This window comes from Rhinolophus sinicus, chromosome 1 (assembly GCF_057876585.1).
Source record: "Rhinolophus sinicus isolate RSI-liver-muscle chromosome 1, RSI-T2T, whole genome shotgun sequence".
NCBI lineage: Eukaryota > Metazoa > Chordata > Mammalia > Chiroptera > Rhinolophidae > Rhinolophus > Rhinolophus sinicus.
The window spans coordinates 169,427,635-169,444,392 of NC_142501.1; the positions used below are offsets into that span (position 1 = coordinate 169,427,635).

A 16,758-nucleotide genomic window follows, 5' to 3' on the forward strand; every position below is an offset into this window, starting at 1 on the left:
TTATTAACCAAAAAGTAAAGAAATACTTGAAGAATAATCATAGACATGTCAAACGGACATGTGTCAGATTCAAGGGGGTTCCACTGGCCAAATCAGGGTTAATTTGGTCATCAAAATAAATAAGAACAATGTATGAGGAAAGAATGATGGAAATACAAAATCACCACCTGGTAACCATCAGACTAGTAGGTGACACAGGCAGGAGTTTTTAGTATATCCTAAAACTGCTGGGGAGATCATTGAAAAGGAACAGGACTTTGGTTTAACACTTGATTACATCCTCTGACAAAATGCTAGTCAATTACAAAGAAAAAAAGTAGTTATTTCACAGCAGAGAAACCCAGCAGACATCCACATGACCAGGTAAAGGATAACATCACCCATGGTGGGAGAAATCAAAACCATGCAGCCCTTGATGTTATACACCAAGAACACAGCATCATTTCTGTGGTTTCCCTGCCAAGAATTCGTGGCCTGATCTAATCATGAGAAAACTTATTGGATGGGGTCAGCTGAGGGCCACCCTATGAAATGTACTCTTGAAGACAGGTGAGGTCATGAGAGGCAAGGAAAGATTGTGAACTGCTCAGGCTTAGAAAAATGTATCCACGGAGAGGATCATCAGACAGAAAGGAAAAAGAGACTGGGACAGCTGCTGAAGTCTAAGTGGAGTCTATGGATTGAATGATGGCAATGGTATCACTGTGACTTCCTCGCTGGAAGGTAAAGAAAGTGATAATGTAAAAGGAGTGTGCTGATAATTTGGAGTTACCCTCCAGAGGATTTGGGGGGATGGGGATAAGCTGAGTTCCAAACTAAAACACACATATTATCATTATTAGCAATAGCAACCACAGCCACTATCGTTTATTGAGCTCCTAATGTGTACCAACCCTGTAAAAACAAATGAACAAACAAATAAAACTACCCATATACATGTGGCAGGGAGGGACAGAGGGAGAGTGAAAGGAATTAAATGCTAAGAGTTGTGGAATCTACGTAAGACGATATGGGATTTTTTTCCAACAATTCTATTTTTTCTGTAAGATTCAAACTTTAAAAAAATAATGTAAAAAAATGTCAACAAGTTAAATATTCAAATTCCTATTATTAACATGATCCTCCCAGAGTCTTTCTTGACAAAAGGAAATGACATTCCTTTTACTCCATTCTTCCATTTTTCAGGTCCCAAGTCTTAGAATCCATGCTCTCAATACTCACAACCTATGTGCAATTCATGAGATAATCCCATTGGTCCTATCTTCAAAATAGATCCAGAATCCACCCACTTCTTACCACATCACCGCTACCATCTTAGTCAAAGCCACAATCATCTCAACTGAGTTAATACAACCAGCCTACTGACTGGTTTCCCTGCACTCACCTTTGCCCAATTACACAGTCTGTTCTCTATGTGGTTGCCATTCCTACCTTCTAAAACTCTCTGAAAGCTCCCAAGTCACATAGGTACAGGAAAAGCCAGTGTTCTCACTGTGGCCTACAGTTATCTGCCACCCACTCAATTCCATCTCCTGTCTTATTCTAAATGCTAAGGGCTGAATTGTACCCCCCCACACACTTCATATGTTGAATTCTTAAGAAATAGCACCTCAGAATGTGACTCTATTTGGGGGTAGAATCTTTATAGAGGTAAATAACGCTACAGAAGGTCATATGAGTGAGCCTTAATCCAGTAAGAAGCAGTGTTCTTATAAGAGGAGGCGATAAGGACACAGAAAAACCGAAGGAGGGTGAAATGAAGACAGAGGGAGAAGACAGCTACCTACAAGCCAAGGAGAGAGGCCTCAGAAGAAATAATCCTGAAGACACCTTAATCTTAAATTTCTGGCCTCCAAAACTGAAAAAAATTAACTTCTATTATTTAAGCCACCCAGTCTGTGTACCATGTTATGGCAGCCCAAAAACTAATACACTAACAAGCCCAACTCCCTTTCTGTCAGTGGTTCCAGTCCCTCTGGCTTCTTGATGTTACAGACACATTAGTCATGGTCTGCCAGAAGACCACTGTCCACTGCCTCCAACTAGAACCCTTTCCCCCAGACCCCCAGGTCTTGCTCACAGCTCAATGGCACATCATTGAGGACTTCCCTGACCATCCTGCTGTATAATACAGCACCCTCAGTCCCACCACAGCAGTCTTCCCCACACTCTTACCTTGTTCCATTTTCTTGAAACACTTACATTTGTTAGTTGACTGTTCACCTCCAAAAAAAAACGATAGAAATGTTTGTCTGCTGTGCTCATTGCTAAATCTTCTGCACCAAGAATCATGTCTGGTACACAGCAGGTGATCAGATATTGCATGAATGTAAGAATAATGTTCCCATAGCATTTACCTCTTCAGGAGCAAAAGGACGGCATTCGCTGTGCTTGAGTCTAAGCCAGTTGTGGGCTCATCCAGGAACAAGATGGATGGATCTGTAATAAGCTCCATTCCAATACTAGTCCTTTTCCTTTCTCCTCCAGACACCCCGCGGGTAAACTGAGTTCCAACCTAAAACACAATTATCATCAATATTAACAATAACAACCACAGCCAGTCATTTGTTGAGTTCCTTACATAAGCCAAACCTGTAAGAGGCACGTTATCTCATATCCTCATTTATTCTGAACAGCAAATAAATTAGTATCTGGGAGGTAGGTTTCTCCTTAATTAGACAGGTAAAGTGAAGCTCAGGTCAGAGCTGGTACATGGCTAAGCCTGATATAAAACCATGTTTCAAATCATTCTATATGTTTCTTATCACATCAAAAGTTTAGCTTTAAGATGGAAGTTAGAACTGAAATAATGTGGCCCTTACATAGTGAAATCTCATTCTGAAAACAGAGATAAAGATAGGGTAAGAAAAGGTAAAAGCATCTATAATTTGTTAGTTCTTCTAATACCCTCCGCTTCCTACCCGACTTAAAAAAAAAGTCCTCATGTGGAGTTACAAGAGCTGGGGGGTGGCAACTAAGGAAGTGCACTTTCTACCATTCACATTAGCACCACTTAAATCACCATAAGCTTCCCAAACTGACCCCTTTTAAACCCTAAATAACCACAGAATTCCCGACTTATTCTTTCAGACAAATTCTGAAAGCAGAATATTCTACAGGGCAACTGGCTCAGTCTTTTCAAACACTCAAGGGCCCTGTATGCGGTTGGGAGAACAGGAAGGTTTGGGGAAAGGCAGGAGATAAGCAACAATTCTTATACTAAGAGTCTTCTACAGAGAATATTCAAATGGTAGTTATGCCTTTGATTTTATCCAATAACAATTGAGCAATAAAAGGCATGGAAAGAGAATTGGAGAAATGTGAATGAATATGAGCTCTATATAGCTGATATCAAATATTATTAATTTTGTTAGTTAACAATGATAGTGTAGTAACATAGCCAAATATCTTTTTCAAAAGTGCATAACAAATATTCAGGAGTGACATATGATATTTATAACTTTGCTTAAATTACTTCAGAAAGAAAAACCTGAAGCCATTATTGAAAAAGTTGTTAACAACTGAGAAATCTAGGTGAAAGTTATTAGTAATCATACTATTATATTAATTATACTATAATCATATCAAAACTGTAGTAATGAGATGATTCTCTCTATATTTCTGTTACATTTAAAATTTCATAAAACATAAACATTCTTAATGTGTTGTTTCAATCAATTACATAAATAAATTCTAAGAAGTCAACAACTGTCTTCAGCTTATATTCCTTGGAAATACATGCAAGGAACTCAGGACAATGACTGCCTAAAGGTAAAGAATGGAAAGCACCTTACTGGAATGATAAAATCTAATAAACAGAGCCCCAGCAAAGGAAACCCAATCACTCTTGAAACGAAAATAAATGGTACAATGAAGAATCTCGGAGGTATTCTACCAAACAAAATACAGCAAAATATACTTTATAGAAAAGACTGTCAGAAAGTATAGTATGACGCAGCAGCCAGAAGAATACCCCCAGTCTTCATTCCCTCTAAGTAAATGATATCACAGGGGATTAAACGGGAGCCATCAGAATCTAAACAGCTCATCTTCACCCAGAGCTTCAGATGTCTTCCCAGCAAATCGTCCATATCTATTCATCAACTGTAAAGTTCACTCATTCGTCTCATTTCCTCTTCCTGATACTGCACAACCCACATAAGGAGTTCTTCTTGTCTCTCCTGCCATAACTGTTGCCTACAAAACTTAAGAGAGCCCAGCACATGCCACTGATATTGGCAGAAGGGAGAGAGGGAGGAAAAGATGGATGCGAGACAAAGTGCCAAAAGAAACCCTGTAGAAAAACAACTTCAGTGCTACACAAATTAGTAATAAGCACCAATTTTAATGAAATAATTTTGGAAGCCAAATTATAGCAAAGTGAAAAACATACATCAAGACCCATGAAGTTTTGTAATTTATAAATTCCAGAAATACACCTCCAAAGCAACAAAGTCCCCTGGAGGAAGAGAGGAAGAATAGCTAAAAGGGGAAGGAGAAAGCAGAAAGAAAGAAGTTAGTGTACAGACACTGAATGTGACAGGACCTAAACAATTTGTGTGGGGGACGATCACGAGCTATAATCACATGGAATAGACACGTGTCCTTGCAAAGAACACTTTTACCTACTGGACCACATGCCATACTTCATTTCCAGGATTCAGTCATTTTTTGACTGTTTTCCTGGTTAATTCCCACCTCCATATTACGTAACTAGTCACTTTTCTCACCCTAAGGCAGGCAGCCACTTTTGACCACACACATTACAGAAAACATGTGACTAAGAGTTACACTAGCCACACTGCGGAGGTCCTATTGCCTGGAGATGATACCATCAGGTTTTTCCACATTACCTTGGAATCTGCCACTTTAGCCAGACCTAACTCTTGAATGACCTTGTTTATCCGTTCATTCTTTTCATGATTTGTCATAGTTGTTGGGAGCCGAAGAGCTGCTGAGAACTGCAAATTTTCTCTCACTGTCAGAGTTCCCATCACAACATCATCCTTAAGGAAAAAGGGCATTTTAACAAGACATATCAGGTCTTTTCTAGTACCATCACTCTTTAGTATATGTAACTTAATCCACAAAAATAATATACCGGGGAGAGTTATAGATAATGATGAACTAGCAATGATACAAATCACAGTAACTCCCGTATACAGAGAACTGCAAAGCCTGATGGAATTAATTCTTATTTCCTATCTGTACACCCAGATAGAATAAACATAACTATGATTACTACTAGCAGACATTTCCAGACTGCTTTATGCAAGGATTTGCCAAAATATCTTTCTAAGCTAGGGGAAGGAGAGAGCTAAATACAAGGAAAACAGTAAAACAGTGTATCTTCTGGAAATACGGTAACTAGAAGTGACATCATGGCCCCTATGAGAGTCATATGCCACCAGGAGAACTAACATCACTGTGCTTACAAGAGTCCTATTCTAGATTCTCCCTGCATGTTCAGGTAACACTACTCTATGTCTTACGGGAGATTATCAAAATCTGGTGCAAAGAAAGATGGCTCTACACCCATGTCATGTCATCAATGGGAAGCAAACCAAACTATCAGCCACGGTACTTGCCCACATAGAAAGAGGACAACTCTAAAATGCAAATCCACACATACTTACCTGTACCACATAACCTGAGGTACATTTGAAATTGGCAGGTTGAGGTGCTCCATTTATCAAAACGTCTCCAGATAGTCCCTGTGGATCTTTCCTTGCAGCTAAGACATCCAACAGCCTATGAAAGGAAACACATGGTTTTTTTCCCCTCCACCTCGGACTATATCTCTCAGATACTCTGAATCCAAATTTTGTGCAAGTTAGAAAGTTAACTGATCAAAAAATTCTATGTTTCAACTAAAATTATGTACTTTTTAAATTGTCACCTTCCTTTTTTTTTCTTTTTCTATTTATTTTTTATTTTTGGACTCTATGCTACAATAAAGCCCAAGAACATAAAGCAGGGCACTGCTGGCTGATCCAGCATAGACCTCCCACACTGCCCTCCAGGCTGTCAACCTTGGTGAAGCCAACACAGGCAATGTGCGCTTTTACCTGAGACTGAGCCTTCACTTTTGCCTTTGGGTCCATCTCCCCACTTTCAATTTTATCCCCTCCCTTTTCCACCTCATTAACTCAAATGTCAATTACCTTATCACCTCCTATTATTCAAGTTTCCTACTCCTAGGACAGAACCACAGCTGGCATAACTGCAAGGGATCCATAGCACCTAGAACCAGACTAGACACGTACTGATGCTCAGCAAAGACCTGCTCTCCTAAAAGTGATCTTTCAACGCACACTAACACTGCAGAGAAAAGGCTTCCGGATACTCGTTATACTCACGAAGATTTGCCTCCACCTGTGGGTCCCAGAATGGCGTTGAGGCCAGGTCTCATGATCCCACTGCAAATACAGAAACAGACTGATTTACTGGGTCACTTTAAATCCGGTTCTACTAATTTATGGTTTGCATTTAGTACACTCAACAAAAGTTGATGAAATTAGCACAAAACAAGCCAAACCAACTTTTCTTTTTTTTTTTCTTTTTTTTTTTGAGGGCGCAGCTCACAGTGGCCCATGTGGGGACCGAACCGGCAACGTTGTTGTTAAGAGCTCCTTGTTAATGCCTCCCCCTCTGGGACTGGCTCAATTCTAACCATCTGAGCTAACCGGCCATCCCAACAAACCACCTTTTAAAGGAAGAGAAAAGAAATGGTCAATTAATAGAAGTCTAGTCTACAAAGAATGTCATTACCAGTTGGGACCTATAAGAAAAATGGCTCAGTTCCCTAGGTACCTAGGAGACACTCAAAATTTGCTAAAGAAAGGAGTCTGTACATTTTTATAAATGATGATTACTTATAGGAAACCCAAGTCCTTTCAATAAAAACAAATGTCAAGAAGAAAGAAAAAACATATGGAAATTAGGCATAGCCTCACTGGAAAGAAAACCTAGTTACATTCCCTCCTATTATATCATGTTCAAATAATACATCAGTCATTTCCATTAGACTTTATCTTCCCTTCTTAGTGCGAAGGTGATGGAAGTGCTGGGTGGGGGTGCAGCTACCTCGGCACCTATGAACACAGGCTGCAAAGAGAGGTGGGAGCAAAAGAGGAGACAGCTGGAGGGTGGGGAGATTGCTTCTACTAACGAATAAAAAAATTGACTAAGCAAATCAGTCAGTATATTAAGAATAATGAGACCCAGGTTTTTCACTTTCTCACAACACATTTTATAAAGATAGGAATATGGAAATAACCCTGGGGCATTAGACAGGAATTGGGTGTCGTGGGTTTTAATCCATATACACAGACAGATACAAAAAGGTTTAGATGTAGGTACACGTAATACATACGTATATTCCCTAGGTCTGTCCCCTGAGAAGCCCTAGAAGCTATGACATCCCAGGAGCAATGAACATTCCAAACACCTAGGTCATGGCTATAAATACAAAACTCCACAAAAAGGAACATCGGCTCATTTCAGGTCTGAGGCAGGCTAAGCACACAGTGAGCCTGGAACTTCTTGCAGTGCCAACAAAATACTCAAAGAAACAGAGAATATGTCCAAAAAAAAAAAAAAAAATGAGTTCAAAACAACAAAACCCAGAACCTACCTTGAAAGGTTTCCCTCTGACCAAATAGGGAACAATAGGATTATTAAGATAAATAATGATAATGCATTACTATTAAATGCTACTGAATAAAATGCAAATCCATGAGCCCATGCTGATATAAGTAAATGAATGAAGAGATGACAAATGAAGCTTTTTCTTTTTAGTAGAATGCAAACTAACCCACACAGAAGAGTAGGATGAAAACAGAAAATCACCCTCTGGTAACCATCATCGTGATAGTTATTGCTGATTCAGGCAGGAGTCATCAATGGTGGCTGAAGCGGGTGTGTTCAGGTTTAATGAGGAATAGGGTTTGGGAATAACGTCAGGGTATCTCCCCTCATAATAGTTATTAATTACAAAATGGAAAGTGGTGACCTTGTGGTGAAGGCTGGCAGACACCAACGTGACCATGAGATCAAGGTTAACTTCACCTGGGGCAGAACAGGAAAATCCCAGGTTGGATGAGACTGAGGAGACAGGATATGGTGGTCAGTCAGCTACGTGAGGGGCGGTTGACCAGCGGCCCCGTAGGACCCACCACTGCATCCATTATGAGGCTTTGCTTTCCCTGGGCGGATCCTAGACAATGACCGAGAGATTCTATAGGAGACGGTCCTTATTTCTGAAAAATATACGGTGGAGGAGTTAGGGATAATAGAGCACCATGTGGACGGCTTGCTCTCAAATGGTTCAGGAAAATCCTAATGACAGTGGGCATGTAAAGAGACAAAATGACTAGCAAGTGCAGTGAAGTGATAACAGGTGGGAAATCTAGGTAAAAGTATGTTTCTGCAAGGCTTAACTTTGAAATCATTTCAAAATAAACTATAATTTTTTTAAAATCTCCAAGTAGAAAATTAATTCCACAAAAAGAAAGAAAGAAAGAAAGAAAGAAAGAAAGAAAGAAAGAAAGAAAGAAAGAAAGAAAGAAAGAAAAAAAGAAAGAAAGAAAGAGAAAGAAAGAAAGAAAGCGAATTTCTCTGAAGATTATAGGATATCCACACGTCTACTGGAATGCACCATTTTTTCCACAGACCTTCAGCATTGGTGAGAAAAAGGCTCAAATTTGGGTATGGAGACAAACTAAGCATAACAGAAACGTTTGTCATAAGGTAGCAAAATCTCACCATTTTGAATTCTCATAGTCAAATTTTGTTTTATCTTCTTCCCCCCAAAGAGGACATCAAGTTCTAGTTATTTAGTTCTAAAAATGACATTACAGAATGTCCAAAGGCAAAATAAAAATCAAGATCCTCACCAGCTTTTTGGGGAATATTTTACTATTTTGAATGGTTGTGGTGTGATCAAACACAAGTCAAAACTAAGAGAAATGAGAGCAATCTTTCTCCCATCCCAGAAATGCTATTTTATTTAGTAGAAGACAGCAGATAGGAGAAAAATTAGAAATGCTGCATGGAATAAAAGGAATGACTTTTCTGATGGATGACTAAACCAGAAATATCAGTAAGCGAAAAAAATGTAGTGTCCTACCAGATTTATCAGGCCGATAACTTTGTAAGGTATATAAATGTTTCATCACTATGCTGCACACCTGAAATTAATATAATATTCTATGTCATCTATAATTGAAAATTTAAAAAATAGTTAATAAAAGAAAAAAAGTTTATACGGTTTTTATGAACCAAAAAATGCAGGTAAAGATGGACTCAAATATTGCTGGAAGAAGTTAGTTGTTTTTTGCATGAATAATTACTTCCCCTATTAAAAAAACAAATTAAAGATTGCCAATGCACCATAAAAACATTAAGAAGTCTTGATCAGATGACAATTTTTTATATCAGGTTACTGATCAACTGACTTTAAAACAAACAAGATAAATGTATACTTGCACAATATGCATTTTTAATCTATTCTACCTGCACATAGTCAAACCATTTGTCACCTTCCACTTAGCACAAAATCTAAAGTGACCAACACTGTCTTCATTGTTATGTTCCACAAAAATCTTGTCACCTTTCAAAAAGGTCAGTCAATTCTAACTAGGCATGTAGCAAAAGATGAAATCTTTGTGTCTATCATTTCTCTCCCTATTTTCCTAGTCAGGGTTTCTCAACCAGCACAAGGAAGTAGGTATGACAGAAGGTGTTGCTGTATGAACAACGGTCTATCTAATCCTACGAGCCCCTGACCTCACCACCACCCAATCAATCTCAGATCCCCATCGTCTCTTCCCCACCCACATCCAAAAACATTCGCTCCTATTTTTTTTATTTCCTAGCCTTCTGGGAGCAGTTGACTGCTAGTAACAGATAAAACCACAATCCCATAGAATGCATCAAGCAAATACCTGATTCTATTAGGTTGATGCAAAAGTAACTGCGGTTTAAAAGGTTAAAAAAAATTTGAAAAAAACCACAATTACTTTTGCACCATCCTAATACAATATATAGATTTGCACCATACCTGGCCAAAGTGCTCTTATAACCACTCTTCCAATCTCAGAGAGCTAGAAAAAGTTGCTTGTTTTTTTGCATGAATAATTATTTCCCCTATTAGAAAAACAAATTAACAAAACAAAACACATAGGCTATGCTGTCCCAGCAAACCCAGATGCATTCCCCACTCCAGAGAGGAAGAATCAGGCTCAATTCTCTAGAAATGAGAAAAACACGAGCAATTTTAATGGCTCTCATCTGTGAAAGAAGACAGATATGTGGTACTAACTAAGTTCTATTCTCATCCCCCTGCACCCCACACACCATGCTACTGCCCACTCCACCACCACTAAATGAATTCACTGCTGGAAGACGAGAATGAATATCATAGTTGGTATCGATTTGGATCCTAAATTCTCCATTACTCTGGACTTCAACTGCGTACTTAAGCTAAGCTAGAGATGTCATATACGGTATTTAAGTAATTTGTCTACCTGTCTAATGGGGAAAGCATTAGGTAAATCGTTATAGATTATAAACAACTATATAAACAGGCTACTTATTTGAAACAAATCTATTTGAAAATCATAGTACTTTCACAATATATTGTCATTTCAACATCATGACTCTTGCCTCTAGAACATAAAGGACATAAAGTGTATTAGGAACCTAATGTGTATTGCTCATAAAGTACAGTGATAGATCTTTTATGTCACAGATTAGAAAACTAAAATGCACAGATTAAAATTATATCCATGATCAAGAGGTTGTAAGTCATACAGCCAGGTTCTCTGTCCACGAAACCACCAAGCTTACCGAGGAAAACTAAATGACAAATGTTAATTATTTGCTTTCTCAAATTATTTGGATTCTCAAATTGTTTGGTTATGCACACAGTATAACATTAAAAATAGTCTGACAATTCTTTTAAATATTAAACATAAACCTAATATATGATTCAAACGTTTCACTCCCAGTTGAGCCAAATGAAAGTATGTGTCTATGCACCTTACTTGTAACAGGCAAAACCTGTGCAGTTCACTGTATGTCAACAAAGCGATTTACATAAAAATTCATGCACGTACTTGACATTCATTAGTATTTCTTTCTCAGTTGTTTTTCGAGCAAGTAGAAAGCCACTCTTCACTTTTACTCGATAGCAGATGTTATGAAAACTTAACACAGCTCCTTCAGTAAATGACTTCAGGTCGTTGGACGGCGTCCCAGAGAGGCCGCTGGTGTTTCTTTGTGACATTGGGATAGAAACTTGGTCATTACTGGAAGACATCCTGAGAGTTTCTGCCTTTCTGCAGAGGGAAAAGCAACAGTAAGCTGATAGCCCAGATAAATGAGATTATAAACATTAGGTACCCTTAAAACAAGTCCATTTTGGTATAAACTTCCAGTTATAAAATAAGTCCTGGGGATGTTATGCTCATCAAAGTAAGTAGCGTTAATAGTGTATTATATATTTCAAAGTTGCTGAGAGTAGATCTTAAAATTTCTCATGGTAAGAGAAAAACTAGTAACTATGGTGATGGAATTTAACTAGACTTATTGTGGTGATCATTTCACAATATATACAAATATTGAATCACTATGTTTACACCTGAAACTAATGATACATGTCAATTGTGTCTCAAAAAATAATGAAAAGAACAGAAATCCAAATTTTAAAAAAAGAATATAAAATACCTGATTAATCAATTTTACATTGACTACATGTTAACTAAAAATATTTTTGATATGTTGTGCTCAATAAGATATATTAACTTTTTAAAAACTCCATTTTAAACTGCACTAAAATAACTCCAGTTCCAGTGGACAGTCCCCATCACTGTGTTAGGAACAACCTTGTAACCCATATTAAGGAGGCAGACACAATTCTCAACACATAAACTTCAATTAAGTGTCAATGAAATATCTAACAACTAAATAGGGAGAGTTTGAAAATTATATAAAATTCATGAAGCAGGAGAAACCTAAGTGGGAGTTATAAACCTGGCGAGTGTGAAAAGCATATTATACTATGATCCAAGATCGGGACAGACTACATGGTCACCATCACCCGGTTTTTGGTTTTGGTTATTATTGTTTTAATTTTGGATTTCTACATAGTTATTACAAAAAGGAGCTTAGCCAGGCAGTCAGGAACAAGAGAAACTTCTCTGAATGTATAGCTCCAGGCTTATATCACTGACGCTCCTTCAATCAGCTAAGAAGATAAACTCCAGAATTATTTGAGATGACACAATCATTTCCTTAATGGATGAACATATTTAAATCCAGGAAGATTTAGAATTAAGTGTAAAAATGATTCAGAAGATCAAACCAATAGTTAAGCAGCTAAAGAATTTGAAAGAAAAACTGAGTATTAAATTTATAAATGAATTTAAAGGTTTCATTAAGGCAGTTACAAAAAGCTCCTTTAAAAGGTTTTATTAGAGTAGGAAATTAGGCAGAAGGCGAATTCAATAGCTTGTGAATAGGTTTGAAATGTGAAAACTTCGGGAAACTGAGTTTTGTTGTGTGTTTTTGTGTTTGGGGGGGGGGTTGTTTGTTTGTTTGTTTGTTTTGGAAACCTAGTTTTTAATTTTTAAAAATCAAAGTCATCCACGAAGAACTTTTTCTCTGGCTGTGACGGAGCAGCTGTTCCAAACCAATCACCCTCCTAAGAATAACTATAAAAGTAGATAAAATATAAGAAGCAACAGTTTGAAGAGTTCTCTCTGATGAGCGCAACAAAAGCAGCCAGGACTTATAAGGAACCAAAATCCTGGAAAGGAGGAAAAAACAGAGGGAAAGCCAGCATTCTGTGCCCTTTCCTATCCAGGCAAATTGCACACACGGGGCAAAACTCAGAAGAAAACAGGTAGAAAGAAGCTGCTGGAGGCTAAAAATAGCTGAGGAACTATTTCAGCAGTCTGTCAGGGCTAGGGAGAGAAAATTTGAAATTGCAAGCATACCAAAGAGGAGGGGCCCTAGAATCCCAGAAGGGGTTTTTGAGATCCCTGAAGGGCTATGCCCTGGCAATGTGGGCAGCCCAGAAACAGACCAGCCTCTACTGAATCAGAGCGATCTGCTCATACTTTATTTGGATACTAGGAGTTAAATCCACCGTCAAAAAAATACATAATCCAAATTTTCAATAAACAACCAGGCATTTGAGAAATAGGACCTAATGTTCCAAAAACAAGAAAATAGAAATAGACCTACAGGTAATACAGACTGAAGTCATCAGACATTGACATTAAAATAACTGCATAATATACTATTTTAGAGAGGAAATAAAAAGACAGGCTATTTCCAAAGAATCAGAATCTACATATTTTATAAAAAGCAATAGATGAGTTTAACAGCAGTTTAGCTACTGATACTCAAAGAGAATTAGTAGTAGACTAGTATGTAGAAAACATCCAGATTGAAGCATGGATGAAAATTATCTCTATGGAAAATAAAAAGAAATCCAGACTGAAAACAATGAAAACTACATTTTAAAAGCATAAGAAACACATGGGACATGATGAAAAAGATCTGTCATACACATGTAACTGAAGACTTAAAAGTGGGGAAAACAGTGCTCGCTTCAGCAGAACATATACTAAAAAGTGGGGAATACAATGGAGCAGAATCAATATTTGAAGAACTACTGGCCAAGCATTTTCCAAAACTGATGCCACAGAATGAGGAAGTTCTAGGAACCCCAAAGCAGAATAAATACAGGAAAACCCCACCTGTGTTGAAAGGCTCAGCTCCAATGTGGTAAGTTTTAGATGTCTGAGACATCCCAGGGAGGTATAGCTTTGGTTAAAAACTGAGTAGACTCTCATGGATGACCAACGACCACACCCTCTTGGGTCTTCATCATACAATACTGTGTTGCTCCTTAACTTTTTTTAAAAAATGCTACAAACCCACATTTAATTGAGCATCCAAGTGTGAACTGTTTTCCAACAGGCATCGATGGATTTACACTGTCACATACAATTTTGAAGGTTAATATCTTGTTGGCTTCAGGCAATTTCAAAATCCAAATAGACCTTTGTCCTTCACCTTCCCAGCTCCCTGAGCTTCTCTCCTCTAATGATCTTGCCCTCCCCACTACCACAGCCATGCAGGCTCCCACCTTGGCACTGTAAATAAAGACCTCTTTTCACCCACCCACCCTTCCTTTTTACACCATCTTTCATCCATGTCCTAACTTTCCAGCCCACTCCCTCTACATATCAGAGGCGAACTCTTCTAGGCCTCCTTTTGCTACCGAAGGTTAACCCTCTACTTATGCATTGCTTCTCATTCCCTCCTGCCTCCTCAAGGATGTCTCCCCAATCATTGCCACCACCTCTCACTTTTTCTCCCCTGCATCAATTATTTCCTTTTCTACTGATTATAAATATTCTGTAATTCTTCTCCCTAGTTCTTCTTTCCTTCCCTTATTATGATGTTATAAGCCCCAAAGGTATGACCCCTTTGAGTCATACTTTTTTCTCAAAAAAGAAATAAATAAATAAAATAAAAGCCCTACAGCCACTGCCTAGTGCCCTCTAATTCGTCTCCCTCAAATTCATTCTGAACCCACTCCAGTCAGGTTTCACCCCACCCCACTCTCATATCAAAGATACTCTTGACAAAATTAGGCAACTACCAAAGTGATGTATCCAATGAACAATTTTTTTTATTAAAATATGATTCACAAACTATAAAATCCACCCTTTTAAAGTGTGAACAATTACATGGTTTTAATGTATTAATGATCATTTCTTCGTCCTCTCTGAGGCAAACTACCAGCAACACTGACAAGAGTTGAAAATCCCCTCCTAGAAATGTTTGATTCACTTTGATTAAGGACACGATCAGGAAGCTCTGCTTGGAACATGTGCGTTTTAGACATCCAAGCGGAGATGAAGCACAGGTTTGGATGTTCTCCAGTTCACAGGAGAGGTCCTAGGGACCCCCACAATTGTGTTAAGGCCCTGAAACTGGACACGGTCAGAAGGAGAGTGACTGTGGAATACACCACTGTGGCAGAACAGTTATATTCGGCTGAAGGCATCAGACTTCCTGAAATCACTTATCTTCCTAAAAGCAGACCTCCCAAAAGAACGTAATTGTCATAAATCACCCCAAAAGCAACCAGGTGAGATTGACTCTTATAACCTGAGACAAAGAGAAGTTAGCACCATACCTCAACAGACATGTCACAAAACTATAATATTTCCCACCTATTCTTTTAAGGGCCATTTATCCTTCCTAAAAACCATTTCTTATCCCATAAGTGCCTTTTACAAACCCCTCCCCTTCTCTTATTAAGATGGTTTTAAGCCCCAAATTCAAAGGTCCCCTTGAGTTACATTTTTCTGTGAACTCCCTTCTCACTTGGTTAAATCTGTCTGTTACCAATTTAATTGGCAGGCCCTAATCACGAACCTAAGAGAGTAGAGGCAATGTTTTCTCTCCTCTACACTGTAGCTAGAGAAGAAATGAAAAAACTGAGCCCTTAGGCCACATTTAAATTTGTGATGATTAGGAAGCATAATAAGCAAGAGATAACTTGGCAAAGGTAAAAACTAACAACTCCCTTTATTCCCACAAATTACACAACAAATCATTTTGTCTATAGATGGTAATCTGTTCCTTATGTGAAAAAGTCTATAAATAAGGCCCAAGAGAAAAAAATAAGGCCCAATGAAGTGATTCTTTTTTTTCCCTTGGAGAATAAAATTTTATTCTAAAACTATATCTCATTAACAATGAAATACCAAAAGAAAAAAAGAGGAATTTGCTTTAAATTTTTTTCTGAATAATACAAAATTATCACTGTAATATATTGCCAATTCTCATTTATCTGTATTTAAATTATTCATTTTATGGATTATCCAAGGAAATTTTAAAATCATTGATTAGATTCTACCTAATATTTAGATACACATCTGGATTGCTTTTATTTTCAAGTAAACACATTCTCAAGGAATGCAAACAAAATTGAACATTTGCCTAAGTAAACATAATCAGGAAGATACACATATGTTTAGGAAATGTGCTCCAAAGGTAAATATTAGTTTGCATCACTGTTTCTCCCAAATTTTGCACAGAACCAAAAAATCCTGATGGAATTGAAGTACTGCCATTTGAAAGTAAAAAATTACACAACATATACAGAGAAAAGACAACTAAATTAGTTCAAAACCAAAGCACAGGGAACTTTAAAGACATGTAATGACATTCAATACTTAAAAAGTGGTTTTCTTAGCTTCAAAATGCGAAAAAATAAATAAATAAATAAGTACTCAAGAAAATTTCAGGCCTGTCTACAAAGTTCTGACTGATCTGAAGTATTGAAATATCAAGAATGCAGGGGACAAAACAACTTATATTTAAAAGGCCCCCATTACTATAAAATGTATCTTAAGTATATTTTGCAAAGATATGAAACCAGTAGTTGAGAGACCAGTTATTGCTAAGTTATTAATATGTAGTAACATATTATTTACCTATAAGCCCACATCTTTTTTCAAACTAATATAAACACATGTGTTTCATAGTATTTCTTCCACTCAGCATGTGTCACATGCTGTCATATCTACATTTTGGATAATTTTTATTATCCATATTCATCAGTCAATTGACCTAAGTGCACAGTGAGTAGAAATAATCATTTCATATCAAAATTCTTGATATATGATGTTCTCTGTAAATCAAAAGCTGATCACAAAAGTTACATTT

At 37.6% G+C, this 16,758-nt stretch overlaps 1 protein-coding gene across 2 annotated transcripts in view; it reads right to left on the reverse strand.

Moving 5' to 3' along the window:
- The window catches only part of LOC109439125 (broad substrate specificity ATP-binding cassette transporter ABCG2), a 56,287-nt gene that overhangs the window by 22,395 nt on the left and 17,134 nt on the right, over positions 1-16,758 (reverse strand). For both annotated transcript variants that reach the window (XM_074323715.2, XM_088791866.1), the window contains exons 2-6: positions 11,121-11,342; positions 6,360-6,419; positions 5,637-5,751; positions 4,854-5,006; positions 2,358-2,515 (exon numbers count right to left, since the gene is read on the reverse strand). In XM_074323715.2, coding sequence (XP_074179816.2) covers positions 2,358-2,515; positions 4,854-5,006; positions 5,637-5,751; positions 6,360-6,419; positions 11,121-11,323 — 689 coding nt within the window. In that variant the 5' untranslated portion in view covers positions 11,324-11,342. The remainder of the gene's footprint in view (positions 1-2,357; positions 2,516-4,853; positions 5,007-5,636; positions 5,752-6,359; positions 6,420-11,120; positions 11,343-16,758) is intronic.